Source organism: Molothrus aeneus, chromosome 10 (assembly GCF_037042795.1).
Source record: "Molothrus aeneus isolate 106 chromosome 10, BPBGC_Maene_1.0, whole genome shotgun sequence".
In the NCBI taxonomy this organism is placed as follows: Eukaryota; Metazoa; Chordata; class Aves; order Passeriformes; family Icteridae; genus Molothrus; species Molothrus aeneus.
Window position 1 is genome coordinate 6325351 of NC_089655.1, and position 14820 is coordinate 6340170.

At 44.3% G+C, this 14820-nt stretch overlaps 1 protein-coding gene across 3 annotated transcripts in view; it reads left to right on the plus strand.

The window, feature by feature from the left end:
- The first annotated feature begins 380 nt into the window (after positions 1 to 380).
- Positions 381 to 14820, plus strand: part of PCCB (propionyl-CoA carboxylase subunit beta) — a 32359-nt gene continuing 17919 nt past the window's right edge. For all 3 annotated transcript variants that reach the window (XM_066556796.1, XM_066556795.1, XM_066556794.1), the window contains exons 1-9: positions 381 to 539; positions 2178 to 2297; positions 4563 to 4631; positions 5550 to 5606; positions 7663 to 7776; positions 8756 to 8866; positions 9174 to 9282; positions 10171 to 10291; positions 13878 to 13959. In XM_066556796.1, coding sequence (XP_066412893.1) covers positions 381 to 539; positions 2178 to 2297; positions 4563 to 4631; positions 5550 to 5606; positions 7663 to 7776; positions 8756 to 8866; positions 9174 to 9282; positions 10171 to 10291; positions 13878 to 13959 — 942 coding nt within the window. The remainder of the gene's footprint in view (positions 540 to 2177; positions 2298 to 4562; positions 4632 to 5549; positions 5607 to 7662; positions 7777 to 8755; positions 8867 to 9173; positions 9283 to 10170; positions 10292 to 13877; positions 13960 to 14820) is intronic.

Here is a 14820-nt window from a genome sequence, read left to right on the forward strand (position 1 = left end):
CTGGTGTGTCACAGGGACTGTTTCCTAACAAATACTTTCTGGCATTTGAAACAAAGAGAGGACAGCTAATCTTGCGAGCTGACACCTCTGCTTGCCTTCCCCGCTTCTGAAGCGCCACAAATCTCTCCGCCACGCAGGAAAGGGGGAAAAGCTGATGCATTTTCCCGCTGGTCTCTGCGCGCAGACAACAGCGATGAACAATCTGGCCGCGGAGGGCTGGGCTCGTTCAGCGGCCTGCGCCGGGCCCGGTGCTGCAGCGGCCCCGCCCGAGCCTCCCGGAGCCCTGTGCCCCGCACCGCCCCTGCCGTAGCCGGGACACCCGGGCGGCGGAGCGGGCGCGGGGCCGGGGCGGGGCGGGCGCGCAGGCGCAGCGCGGGGACATGGCGGCCGTGCGGGTGCTGCGGCGGGCGCTGGGCTTGTGCCGGGGCCGCGCCGCCTCGGGGGCCCGCCCGCCCCCTGTGCCCCAGCGCATCGAGGAGAAGCGCCGAGCCGCGCTGCTCGGCGGCGGCCAGGCCCGCATCGACGCCCAGCACAAGCGGGTGAGCCCAGCACAAAGCCCTGTCCCGCTGCCGCCGGGCGCACGCTGGCCGGGGAGGGCAGGCCGTGCACGGTGGGCTCTGCTCGGCTCTGGGGACTCGCGGCTTCGCGTGGCACCTGCAGACGCCCCTTTGCGGGAAAGTTTCTTCAAGCAGCGCTTAAGACTGCATTGCCTGTTACTCTGGGTAGAAAAAAGAACAATTGCTTTACTAATTCCTTTACTTCAGAGTGGTTACCGAGTTTGGCTGCAAAATGTATGAGAGGTAGTGTAGACAGAAGTTGCAACTTCTGCCTGTCAATGGTAAGTCAATTCTAGGTTGCTTAACACTTCTGAGCAACAGCTTCATCTTTACTCCTCTGTTGCAAATTTAAGCTGATCTCTGAGATGAGAGCAAAGAGTTAGAAGAGTGGAAATAAGGCAGAGGAAAAGACAGGTGGGAGGGATGACAACAGGTGGGTTTTTAGTCTCCTGCCCCTGTCGTTCAGAACGTAGGCAGTGCTGATGGGGGTGACAGCAGAGGTTTCCTGTTTCTCTTTATTGCTTCTTGCTGGGAGACCTTTTCAGTGTAGTGCAAGATGGTTTGTAGGCATCCAGGGGGTGGGAATGGCGGTTCCCATGAAGGCTTCCTCAGTGATCACTCTGCCTGTCAGCAGTGTCCCTCCCCAGTTATACAACATCTGAAGAGAGTTCAGTCTGGCTGAGTTACGTTCAGGACACTGACACACCAATATACAAGCACTTCTGCATGTCTAGGGCCTCGAACAGCTTATGTTTTATATAAACTAAAACTTTGGCTTACATTAGGCTTTCCTGCATTTCCTGCTTTTCATGAGCTTTTTGGCCTACTGGTCAGATGTTTTGTAGAAGCTGAGCTGTGTTACAATGTCATGTTGATGCAGGGTCATGTCATCCCCTAAAGGAGACAACCCACGTGCCCTGCCCTTTGCAGACAGATGCTTACCATGGTTGGAAAGAACAGATTTGTTTGGTAGGTTAAGATATAAAGAACTTTGCAGTCATTTTTTACTACATAACACTGAGCAAGGGACATGTGTATCTAGTCAATGTATTCTGTTCTTGTTCTTGGCCATTTCACTGTTACCCTACTTTTGCCTGTAACAGTGTCCAGCAGGAAAGGCCAGAAGGATTTTGTCAGGAGATCCCTGCAGGCTGTCACACTTCCTTCTCTCTTATTTACTGCAATCAAATAATATTTGAGTGCAGTGAATTGAACCCTGAGCTATTGGGGAGGACCGGTCTAGCTGTGGAAGGGTTCCCTGGTTAAGAATAGAAAAAAGGCCTTAATTTAAATGTGTAGGCAAAAATAGCTGTGATGCATTTGTATCCTGTTGAAAAGTCTCTGAGATTGTTTCCTTTCTCCTGTGGTAGTGCTGCTCCAACAGTCAGCCTTCTTTTCAGAATCTGGCTTGCATGAGGTTTGTTTTTGAGGAGGATAATCACTGCACAGGCTATTTGCAGATTTGGGGGCCTGCAGTTGCTTAATGGACGCTGTGTAACAGATCAGGTGAGGTTCTGCTTGATTAAGCTGCATCTGCTGGGGGTCAGCAAACAGCCAGAATCACCTGATGGCTCTGTTAATTGTTGCTTGCTCTGTTAATTGTTGCTTGCTCTGTTTTAGGGAAAGCTGACAGCAAGGGAACGAATTCTGCTGCTGTTGGACCCCGACAGTTTTGATGAATATGACATGTTTGTGGAGCACAGATGTACTGACTTTGGGATGGACTCTAGTAAGAATAAGGTAGTTTCATTTCATATAACTCTTGTTTCAGTGTCCTCTGCTGTGCAGCTAGCCCACTGGTTGAAAATGGGCTCTTCTGTTCACATGTGATTTTTACTATTTGTTTTCTCTTTATCTATAATTTTGTTTTGTAAATTTGCTCTCATTACTCTCAGTTTCCATTTAATACCTTACAGAGGTTTCTGTTGTCTAAACTTGATACCTTTTTTATAAGTTCACCTGTTTGGTTCAAATACCTTCCTGGGAATTGTCTTAGATTTGCATTTTAAACAGTAGAGGAGGCTGCAGAGCTTTGTTGGTGCAATTTCGTCAATCAGATCAGATATGAGGAGAAAATCAAGGTAGATATTTCTGTTTCCCTACAGGTAGGATTAGAGTTATTGGATGAAACAACTCAGATCTATATTTATATAGATCTATATATAGATTTATATAGCCTGCCAAACTACAGTCATAAAATCCTTGAGGGCTTTACAATCTGATCTGGATGTTTGGAAGTCCCAGCATTTGTACTGCTCAGTCAGCCATTTGCACCCTGCTTGCTAAGGCACTTTGTGGCTCTGTGGCCATGTATCCTAAACCAACATGGTACAGGGGGTTCCACACACACAGGGAAAATCTGTGCCCCCCAAAGTCTCTCACCATAATGTTGATGCCTGATAATGTTCTACCTGGGAAAAGTGTTCTGCTGTGCTTTGGGAGAAGACACCAATGAGCTGCTGGGATCAGTGCCTGGTGCTGGTGTGCCTGTTCGCTTCCTGTAGCCAAAGGCTGTTTGCTGTGGGTTGTTGGTGTAGGGTGAGGAGCTCTGTGTGTGCCCTGTGCTGCACACAGTGACTACAACTTCTGTTTGTGCAGCTCTTAAACCACTTCATTGGGTTTGAGTCCTTCAGGTTGTGAATGAGGGAGGGGACAGCAGGGTTCCAGCAGAGGTGCTGGGAGTGGCAAAGGTGAAGGATTTGTTTGTTGGGTCAGATGGGAGGCTGATGACACTTGGTGCTGGGAAGGATGTTGTGTTAGACCTCCTCCCCTCTCAGGGAATAGCAGAGCAAACATCTTCTCTCCTTTGTGTTTTCTTACTCTGTTTCCCAGCAAACTCAAATAACAGCTCGAGTTGCCTCTCATTGAGTTACTCCATGCTGCATCTCACACTCTTGATAACAAATTGCTATTTCTGAAAATAGGAGGGGCAGCAGAGTCCTGAGTGTGACAAGAGAGTTAATTTTTTCCCTTGTGCTTCAGAATTCACCCTTCAGTGAGCTGCAGATTGTGTTTACAGAGCACAGTTTCACAACAGATGACCTAACTGTGGCCACTGAGCTGGAATATTAGTTTAGCATTGAATTTCTCAGAGTCCCTGGAACTTTCTGAGGGTAGGGTAGGTCTTGTGCTCACATCCAGGCTGCTCTGTGGGCTGCTGGGGCTTTTGGGAGTCACCTTCACGTGGCAGTGGCTGAAGTACAGGTGTGTGCTGCTGTTCTGTGTGCCAGGGGCTGAGAGCAGTGCTGTGTGTGAGCATGAGAAAAGGCACCAGGCAAGTGTGACCTTCCTGACAGCAGACCTCCTGGGCATGAGTGCTCCTTAGAGCGTCCCTGCAGCACACACTTCCCTTTTTTCCTTCCTTTTTTTTTTTTCATTTTAATACCAAACAACAAGAAGCACTTCAGTGCCTGAAATTCCCTTTTTTACTGACAACCCAGCAAAGTTCCTTTCCTACTGTTGTCTTGAAAGACTTCTATATATATTTTTTATTAGAAAGATGAAGCACATTTTAAGACTCACAGGCTCCATTTCGTTGGCCAGTTCTTTCTTCCCTTATTTACAGGGTGAAAAATGGAACAGGTCAAGTTCAAGTATTTGAGGTGGCTGTAATTATATTTTTGGATCTGTCCAGGATTGTTTTTCATCCTGTATCAACACCTCAGAGGTTTGTGCACTATGTCCATTCTTTCAAAAACATCAGCTAGTCCTGATAAAAGGTACATCCTATCCTATCTCTGAGGGCATGATTTGTCTTAATTTCAGATCTTCTAAATTTGAAGGGAAGTTCCATGATCTTTGCTCTAATACATAGTGAATATGTGATATTACCTCTAAGGTTTCCTTTTCACAGCTGGGGAAAATCTTTGTGGAGCCCCCACTGCAGACATGGAAGATGAGACCTCCCAGGAAATCAGTCTTTGCTTTGTCTTAGTAGGAGTTTGTGGAAATTTTAGTAGACATCATTTGTTGCATTTTCAATTCATTTGTCTGTTTTTAATGCAGTATCCTGGTGACAGTGTGGTGACTGGCCGTGGACGGATTAATGGCAGACTAGCTTATGTTTTCAGTCAGGTAAAGTTTTACTTGTTTTTAAGTAGTGTGAACTTATTTCAAAGGATAAGTTCACAATAGTTCAGTGTGGCCAGGTAGCAATGTACCTGTGGGAGGAAGCAGGGCAGCCTCAGACAAGAAAAAGCAAAAAAGCTTGTGATAGATAGCATATAAATAGATAAAATATACTTTTTATGTTAAAATATATTTTTTATATTAAAATAAAAGTATTTCAGAGGAAACATCTTAGGTAGAGACTTATCTTGGTCACTCACTGTGAAAGGCTTTCTTTCAGATCATTAGTAAGTGCTGCTCTGTTCTGGGCCACAAAGTAGCCTTTGTTCCATTTGCTGTCATGGCCAAAGTGGCTGTTGCTGTGTTACCTTGGAGCAAGGCATAGACTCTGCCTTTTTTGTCTTGGATGTGTGCTCCTTCCAAGGAGAGTCACTGTTACATGGGCTTGAACATGTGGAGAGGAGCCAAACACAAACCTTCATTTTAGAACACAAGTAGGGGGCAGTTTTGTATTAGTAGAATTGAAGAGTGCCCCTTCATGATACACCCCTCCCTTTTTATATTTAAAGACCTTTTCCCTCCAAATTGAGCTGCCTCCCGAGATGCTGAACCTTTTTGGTTCAAATGTTAGTCATAGCCACGCTGTCTCTGTCCACTCAATTTTTGGGGCTTCTTTGGGAGTAAGACTTGGGACATAACTCATGAGTCTAGAATGGTGATGTGTGTCCAGGTTTGTGTTTCCTCCTTGTGAAGGATGCTTGTATGGAGCTGGGATCATCTGCAGGCTGCACTGAGGGAGTCAGTTGTTTTGAAGTAGCATACCAAATATAGAGCACTGCAGGATTATGTTGTTTACTACCAATAATTGACAACATTTTACTGAAATTATTCTTTCCCTAATCTGAAAATTTGCTGTATTTTCAGGATTTTACTGTATTTGGAGGCAGTTTATCTGGAGCTCATGCCCAGAAGATCTGCAAGGTAATGCGGCACGGAAGAAAACCAAAAAAATTGTCAGCATTTTTTTTTCTGTCTGTTGTGATAATGACTTTGGAGAAAATGTTTGGTGACTGGCTTTAGTGGGCTCTGACGTGTGCCATGCCTGAGAGTGGTGCCTCTGGGAACTTTCTGAGTGTGAGTGAGCTTTTCCAGGTAATGCACACTTTGTTACATTAAGTTAAATCTTCTACTCTGCTGCAAAGGGTGAGAGACTTGCCAAGTACAAATATAAATTACCTACTCGTTGTCCACTGGAGAAAAGAGGAATGAATTCAGAGAAGCTTTTTCCTCTAAACAGTGTGCTGTGAAAGTGTGTAATATTTAAAAAGAAAGCAAATGTAACAAGTAAACAGGCTGAGGATAAACAGTTTTACAACTTTGAGGTCACCTTGACCCTGAGAGTTTCTCTTATCAAACACTTGTGGCTATTTATTCCTGTTTGTCTGCTTGTCTTGTGAGAAGGGTTTTTGAATCCCAGGACTGGGCAGACAAGAACTCTTTCATGGGTGAGTGTTGAGTGGTGTGAACTGCGAAATCTTCCTGAATTTTCTTGCCATGGAATCAGAAACAAGATTTTTGCTGTGGAAAGGCACAAGGCATTTTATGCTGTGGAAATAACTACTCCTTGCCATAGGCTCCTCAGGAGTGTGTGGGTATAAAGTAGAAAACATGAAGACTTTGGGCTCAATAACAACTATTTGGTTTTACCTGGTCTTGATATTGGGAAGGACTTGAATTACCCTTTGACACTGGAGCTTTGTGGTGTCTGTACTGGGGAGGGATGGAATGGCACTGGAATGATGGGATGCTTTCTGTGGGTTTCCTTTGATCTCTTCTTTCTAAAGCAGCAGGGTCTGATCACAGAGCTAGAAAAAATGTGGGTTGGGATTGGTGCTGTTCTTGGTGGGCTCCAAAGCTGGAAGGCTCTAGGGGAATGAGTTGCTTTGGGGCTCAGTCTTTGTCAGTGTTTTAGGAAGAACTTGGAAGAGCCTTGGGGAAAAAATCCATATACAGGTCCCTGGAAAACAGCAGAACAGGGAATTCTAGGACTGTACAGAAGTAGTTACCACCAGCTCCTGTTTGTGCTGGAGTTTTGGGTCTCCTGCCCACTGACTTGAGTGGCACCAAGTGTAGTTTCTGTGTTTCTAGGTAATATAAAATTCAAGGTTGATGCTACAAGCACTCTGAAAGATGGGACTGGAATTGTAAATCACTTAACAAGTTAAAGATTGTCTGAAATAATTTTATTACAATGATTGAAAGGACTGGGAAAAGCAACATCAAAATTCAAAATGGGGATTAAGTGATGTTTTACAAAAATTATTTAGGAGCTAAAGCAGATCTTGAGGTTAAAACAGATCTTAACATAATGTGCCAGTGCTGTAGTGTTATGAAAATGGCAGACATTTTAGTGGAATTCAATAATCAGGAATATTTTGTGCAAGGAATGTAAGGAATTGAGTCCTCCTACTTAAGGCTCTGTTATAGTATTGTGTATGATCTTGAGGCAAATAACCAAAATGATCAGAGCCCTAGAAAACAGGATGTGGGACTGAATTGATGGTGCTTAGCCTAGAAACATGAAGAGGAATATGAAGACTGAAAAGAGATTTGAGGTACTTGAATGTTCCCAAAAGTAAAGGCCAAGAATAGCTAATTGCTCTCCCTCAATGCTGTGTATCAAGACAAATGTAATGTTTAAATTTCTGGAGCAAAGATGTAATTTAGTCCTCCCAGAGCAGTTCTAAAAAGGGTAATCAAGCATTAGAATATATAGCTTAGAGAGATTCCACAGCCACCACTGCAACAAACTTTGAGGAGTAGATGAGACCTCACTGAGGGGATGTTTGAGGTGCAGTTGAGGCCCCTTGTGAACAGGGGGAGACCTCAGCTGCACAGGGTCTCCTGGGACTGTGTCACTCACACTGCATTATCCAAATCCAGTGCTGAGTGTGGAGATGCCCAACTGGGAAGGCAGATATTTTTTTGGGGTTCAGCTTAGCTGGGTCAGTACTGAGGAGTTTGTGTTCATCACTAGATCATGGATCAAGCTGCCATGGTTGGAGCCCCCGTGATTGGGCTGAATGACTCAGGAGGAGCTCGTATCCAGGAGGGAGTGGAGTCCTTGGCAGGCTATGCAGACATCTTTTTGGTGAGTAGGCTGCTGGATGGACAGGGAGTTTGGCATCCTCAAAGGTGGGCACAACATGCAAGTGGGTGTTTGTAAGTAGATGTTAAGGTCATTGTTCTGTTACAGCCAAAGCATAAAAGGATAATAAGACTCAGACTTTGGTTCTTTTCTTGGCTTTGGACAAATGTACCCATGTCTTAAACAAGGGTCATGCTGAGCTCTGTAATCCAATGTGTAGTGAGAATGGGGATGTCCAGTGTTGATTGCTCTGGTGAAAGTTTTATGTCCTAGAGGATTTTTGTGGTTAATACAAAAATTTTTCCCCAAGGTGCACTGCTGCTCATTTTTTCACAGAAATGACATTCTTTTATATGCTGCTAAAGTACTTTGCATCAAATTGCGTGCACAGAACACTGTCCTTTCAGTAGGAAAGCTGGTGGGATGTCAGGTCAGTCAGATGCTGCCAGGTTTTGGGGTGGTGCAGTCTGGGAGGAACAGTTACAGTAAGTTGTTGTGACCCACTTGAGCACCAAGCAGTGTAAGTGGATTTTTGAACAACACACCATCCATGCTGGATGGCAACCATTCACCTTTGTGTAAACTTCAAGCCAGTGCAGAAACCTGATTTTAAAAAAGTCCCTCCCTCAGCTGGTCAGTAAGCTTGCTTCTACCTCTGAGCACAGTGTACCTACACATTCAAATGTCAGGGACATCCACTCCTTCCCACTGCAGCCTCACTGCAGGTTTTTCCCTGGCAGCATCTGTTGAGGTGGCTCATGGTATCTCCTTTGCAGTCATTGCATGGCATAGGGAATCAGCTGTATGGGAACAGAAATAAGAAACTCATTTTGGTTCAATTTGCATCAAAAGATTCTCTCCAGATCTTTGTCTGCCAGTAGATAAAGCAGTCCTGTTTGTGACGGTGAATTCTTGCAGAATCTGGGCACAGATTTAAAGACACATTTCTTTGGTAAAACCATTTTTTTTTTTCCTATTCCAGAGAAATGTTTTGTGTTCTGGTGTCGTTCCCCAAATCTCCCTTATCATGGGTCCTTGTGCTGGTGGGGCCGTGTATTCTCCTGCCTTAACTGATTTCACATTCATGGTGAAGGTAAGGGTTTGTCCTGAGCTGCTGCTGGTGACATTGATCACACACTAAGTGACCATATGGGAATGGGTATTTTCCAAGATGATCTCCTGCTTTGGATTTATATTTTGCATGAAAAGTTGAGAAAAACTTTCCCAGATAACTTGTGGACAATTGCATTTTCAGTGGATTTTTAATGCAATGCAGCCTTTTAAAGAAATTTGTCCCTCTTCTTATTTTAAGGGAAGTCTCTAGAGGCTGTGGCTGTTCCTTAGGTGCTTTTGCAGCTTGGCACTGGCATTCACTGTTTCTGCTTTTCCCTTTCCCCCAGGACACATCCTACCTATTCATCACTGGGCCTGACGTGGTGAAGTCTGTGACCAATGAAGATGTCACCCAGGAGCAGCTTGGGGGTGCAAAGACACACACTGCAGTGTCTGGTGAGAGCTGGGGGCTTTACTGAACATGCTAATTGTGCTCAAAGTAAATGAGTAGTTCTGGCTGGACGGTCCATTGGCCAATCCAGATGAGTCTAAGGGACAAAGCTCTGCCTAAGCACAGGATCTGACTCTGCATCTGCTTTCCTACAGCTCCTATTTAGTAACAGAACACAAAGGAAGAGTGGGAATGTGGGAGAGTTCTGGGATTTGGAAGAGAAAGTAGCAAACCCACAAAAGATGCTAGAAGTGGGAATACTGTCAGGGAGTAGGGCTTAGTGAAGTCAGCCTGGGGTGGGGTTTTTTATTGTCCAGACATTTGCATGGGTTGAAAGATTCTCAGCAGTCCCTTGTTTGCTCACTAATGTGATTGACTGAACTGTTTAACTACAAACCAAGTGCATGTGAGCTGAAGCACTTCTTCCCTCTTTTCCCCTCTGTGAAAACGTCTGTGAGTCATGAATCTTCTAAAGACTCGAATGACTGTAGGATCTCAAGTTTTGTGTGAACTGAGCTGATGATGAACCAAAACCACACACACAGATGCTGCCCAGATCCAGCCCTTTTATAAAAAGCACTTGTAGTCCAACACTTGGGTGCAGCACAGAATTCCAGAAGGCTGGAGTCAGGTAGGGCTGTGCCAGCTGATAAACCACTTCACATTATTTTAAATATGAGGTCAACAACGCAGACCTGTTCTGGAGGAAGTTTGACACAGCACGTGTTTTCTAGATATTTTCAGCTGGTCAGATTTGGTGGCTTAATGTTCCTGATTGTTAACAGCTCAAGTTTAAAGAGTCCTGCTGTTGCTTGTTTCTATCTTTATTGGTATCAGTTTGGGAAGGAAAGCTTGTACAATATTTCCATACCTGCTGTGCTGTGTCTGTGCAGGAGTTGCACACAGAGCCTTTGAGAATGACATCGATGCTCTGCTGAACCTCCGAGAGTTCTTTAATTATTTACCCCTGAGCAACCGGGACCCGGCTCCAGTGTGCGAGTGCCATGATCCCAGGTAAGGGCAGCCTGGCTGAGCTCAGGGCTCTCTGAGCACTGCATTTCATGGCTTCTCTGGCTTATAGGCACAGAGATATGGGTGTTCTGTGCCTGGGATCTTGGCAGATAATTCTGCATTCTGATATGTGAATATGGGAAGTGTTCCAACGTGTGTGTGTTTGCTGTTAGGTTTAATTCTGTTTTCTGAAAGGATTGTTGTCCAGGCTGTGTGCAGAATGTGGGGAAAAGCAATCTCTGCTCAGGTGGGCTGCCCAGTCCCTTGGAAGGAGTGAGAGAGGTAGGAAATAGCACAGTGAGTGGCACTGGGGAGAACTTGCCCTGTTCTGTCACCTGTGTCTGTTGGATGAGTTCTGCTCACAAGGGTTAGAGGTGGGCAGGCAACAAGGAGGCAGAAAGCTTTGTGTGTTATGTACTTGTCTCAGGCTCATTGTGGAGTTGGCAACATAATACAGGAAGAACTTGAGCCATTTCAAGAGGGGAAAAATGGCAACTGTCTGGACTTTTATCAGGGAAATTTTCCAGGAGCTGAGAGACAGCCAGAGAGCACGGGACACTGAGCAGAGAGCCTTGCTAGGGCTGGAAGGCAGAGAATGTCAGTGGAGTAAAAGCATTTTGACCCAAGCTCCAGTTGCACTCGAAATTCAGCCCTTTCCCTAGGGAACCCTCAAGAGGCTGTTGCATTCTCCTGCATGGGAGTGGTGCCTCAATCTGTTCCTTTCAGCTCCTCACGTGTGTGTGATATGTCCTGGGGCTCTTCATGTGTGATGATTTTAACCTGTGAGTCTGGAAGGTTATTTTCTCCTCATCCCTCACTGTGCTTTTCAGTGTCTGTGTAAGTTTGTTTGGGGAGGTGCTTTTGGATTGATTTTACAAATCACTGCGCTGGTCCCTGAGATAGATTTCTCACTTTTTTAAAAAGAAATTTGCCATTTTCTTTTAGAGAATGGCCAGACAGGTCAATTAATTACTAGCCCAAATTTTTTCTGAGGTAGGTGTTGATCTTTAGGAGTTCATTAAGGTGTGCCAGTCTGGTTCTGTTCTGTTCTCAAATGCTCTGGTTTGTTAGTGACAAAACCAAAGCAAATCTCTTGTATTATTTTCTGAGTTAGGGGATTATATTTGAGGATATAATGGTCTTTATAAGTATTCAACAAGTTGTACTGGGATAATTGATCTCTACAGACTTGATTTTGGTATTTTAATTTCACTGTAGAAGCAACAGTCCATTTTTAAAATCAATGTACTTTATAACAGGCAGTTTATTTGTGAGAAGCAGTCAGTGAGGTTGTAGCTACTAAAGTATAAGAGATTTGTGTCCCTTAAGAAAAAAAGAACTAATCTTTACAAGGCATGAGATATAATAAATGCAATTTGTACTAAGAACTTCAGTTTAGTAGCCTTTATACATGTGAAGGCAGATCTATTTGTTAAATTTATCTGGTTTTATAGCAGCATCTCCAATTTCATCTGGACAAACTGACATCTTAATAGATTCCTTCTGCTTGGGATTGATGTGTTTGATCCTTACAGCTGCTCCAGTCCCAGTCTGTTCCTCTAGAGTAAGCTTTCTTATTGCATTGTTTTCACCACACAAAAAATTGCCACAAATTAAATGTAACCTATTTGTGCTTTTATTGTCAAGTCCTGGGGCTGTTTTCCCCTCTATTTAGGTAAGTTCTTTTTGGTGTTGAAAAATGCCAGCCTTGGCTGCTGAAGCTTGTGTTGGTGAGTGTGTGTTGTCAGTGGCCTGGGTTCCAAGGACTCACAAGTTTCTTGCAGTACCCACTTGTCCCTGGGGAGATGTCCCTGCCTTTGGGAGGTGTCTGATTGCATTGCATTTGCTCTATGGCATGGTGGGATTTTACCTCTGTGTCTCTACAAACTTCTGGAGGAGGTTATTGCCAGCTGTTGGTAACCAAGTGCAGTTTCACTTCTGCACTGAATGAAACCCAGCGTCCATCTGGTGAGGGTGTCTCCAGCTGTAACAATGAGCAGCAGCTCTGCCCCACTAAGTGGGAGCTGTGAGAAACACCTCTGAAGGCCAGTGAGTGCAGCAGCAAGCTCCAGATGTCCTGTGTCTGTAGACATTTGAAGGAGATTTTCAAACATGGTATCCTGGATAATGTCTTCATTTTGCTGATGGCTATTTTAATGCTGTTAAAATTTCCTTCAGCTCTGTGAATTTATGGGAGCAATAATTTCATCTTTTTCCTTCTACCCTTTGGGTACCACAGGTCACAGGACAGAGCTTGGAGCACATTGTATCTACTTCACACTCAAGAAAGTTTAGAATTGTTTTTATCTTAGGGTTTAGTATGTTAAAACAAGTTTAACTTCTTCACATTAAGGTTCCATTATATCATTTTATGGAAGTGTTTGTGTGCAATATTTGTATTTGTATGGAAAAAGCACTTGAAGTGTTGCTCTGAGGTTTGTTCTATAAATAGCTGTGTCTCTTCCCTTCCCTGCAAGGGGCAGTGCCTCCCTCATCCCGTGTGTCTGAGGGAGCACAGAGACAGCCATGGGGCTGCATTTTAAACTTTCGTCTGACTCTGTCAAACTGCACATCACTTCCTTCAGTTTTGAATTGTGTGTCTACAGCCTTGTGCTGTCTTATTCAAAATGTACTAAATCCTGGCATTATTAAAATATTAATTCCGTAAGAACTCCCATAGAAACACCATTTGTTACAGAGATCACTATTTTTATGGAATAGCACAAATATTATACTCCCTGAAACCTTCTCAATGGTGACTGATAAAAATTGACACCCCTGCACTGAGGCCTCAGACCCAGTGGGTGCCACTGCTGAGTGGATCCCTAATGAGGGTAATGTGATCAAAGCTGGGGAACTGATCCTGTCACTGCTGATGGCAGGGCAGGATCTGTGTTACAGGAAAACTCCACGTGAAAATGTGTCACTGTAAGTGGAGAAACAGGCAAGAGTCTAAAACACCTTGGGCAGTACAAGAGCCCAAGATGGACAACTGGTCACAAGTTTTCACACTTTTATAAGTTTTGGTCCATTTACATATTGGGGTCAATTGTCCAATTACAGCTTCAGGTTATGAAGTCCCATCTCCTGGTTTGCTCTCCTCAATTTGCTGTTGTTTATGCTTTTTGGGCCTGAGACTGTAACATTTGTCCTTGGTTCTCAAGCTGGAAAAGGATTGTTTTGTCTAACTACCCGTGAAGAGAATTACTAACACTTAATACGAAGTTCAGAGTCACATACTAAGGCAGTAGAGAATCTGAAAAATATGAAAGCTAAAACTTAAGGCATCAGCCACACCCATGTGTCCCGTGAGCCGGCAGTGCCCCCTGCAGCCCAGCCGCCTCCCGGCCGTGTCCGCACAGCCCCGCCGGGCCGTGCTGCTCGGGCCTTCCTAAGCACAGCTGCCTCTGGAAGAGGGGGCTCCTTCAGCAGGAGGCTGCTCAGGCTGCCCGAGATTAAGAGAACCGGTTCTTTTCTCCATATCTGAGGAGGTTCTGAAGTTTCCGAGAGGTGGAAATGTTTACTTGAATTTTTGGTCTTGGTATTAATTTAGTCTTTAAGTGTTGTTGCTCACACTTGCTCTCCACAGTGACCGTCCTGTTCCAGAGCTGGACACCATTGTCCCAAGTGAGTCAGCCAAGGCCTATGATATGCTGGATATCATACACTCCGTAAGTCTGACGGTGTTCACATTAAAGATGCACTTATTACATTCTGGGTCTAAATAATTGACAGAAACCAGGAGAATGGCACTGAAGATATAGATACTGTTACTTATTTATTTCAGTCTTTATAAGTTACTTTCTACCTGTGTAGTAGCTACCTGTAAATGGGCAACAAAAACTGCAGGGGAAAAAAAATATTTTAACAGAATCCCAAGATTTGTTTTCAGGATATATCTCATGTTGTATACACAACTATACAGATGAAGGATGCTGCAATTTAGTTCTTTCTGGGGTCAGAACCCCCCTTGAGTTTGTTGCCTGGCCCCTCCCTGAACCTTGGTGCTTCTGTCTTGGATTCTGGCACTTCTCTATAAAAGTAATAAAGTACCCAGAATGCAGAGATTTACCCTTCCCTGTTTATGCTAAGAGATAATGTACATATGCAGTACGAGAAAATACGTGTCTATTTTTTTGAAATTACAAAGTTTGCAACTGGCTGCATTTAGACTCATTTTAGTGGTGAAAGCAAGCTCAGGGTATTTTTAATCCCTGGATTCTTCCACTGTGATTTTCAGCACTGTGTGTAATGAAAGTTAAAAGGTGGCATGTAATAGAAATCATTAGGTGAATTAGGAGAAAACCCTCAAGCCCTCCTACAGATTTTGGGAAGTATTAAGGAAAGAAATAACACCACTTTTATACTGCTTACATTTTTCACAACTTTTTTAAGACTGAGGCTAATGAAATGACTGGCACACTGCAGTGTATATGGGAACAGCTGCCAAAACCAGATGGAACTGGGGAATCCTGCTGGAAGCCCAGGTAGCCATGTGTAGGTGTCGCTACTGCTCCATGGATCATTCTGAT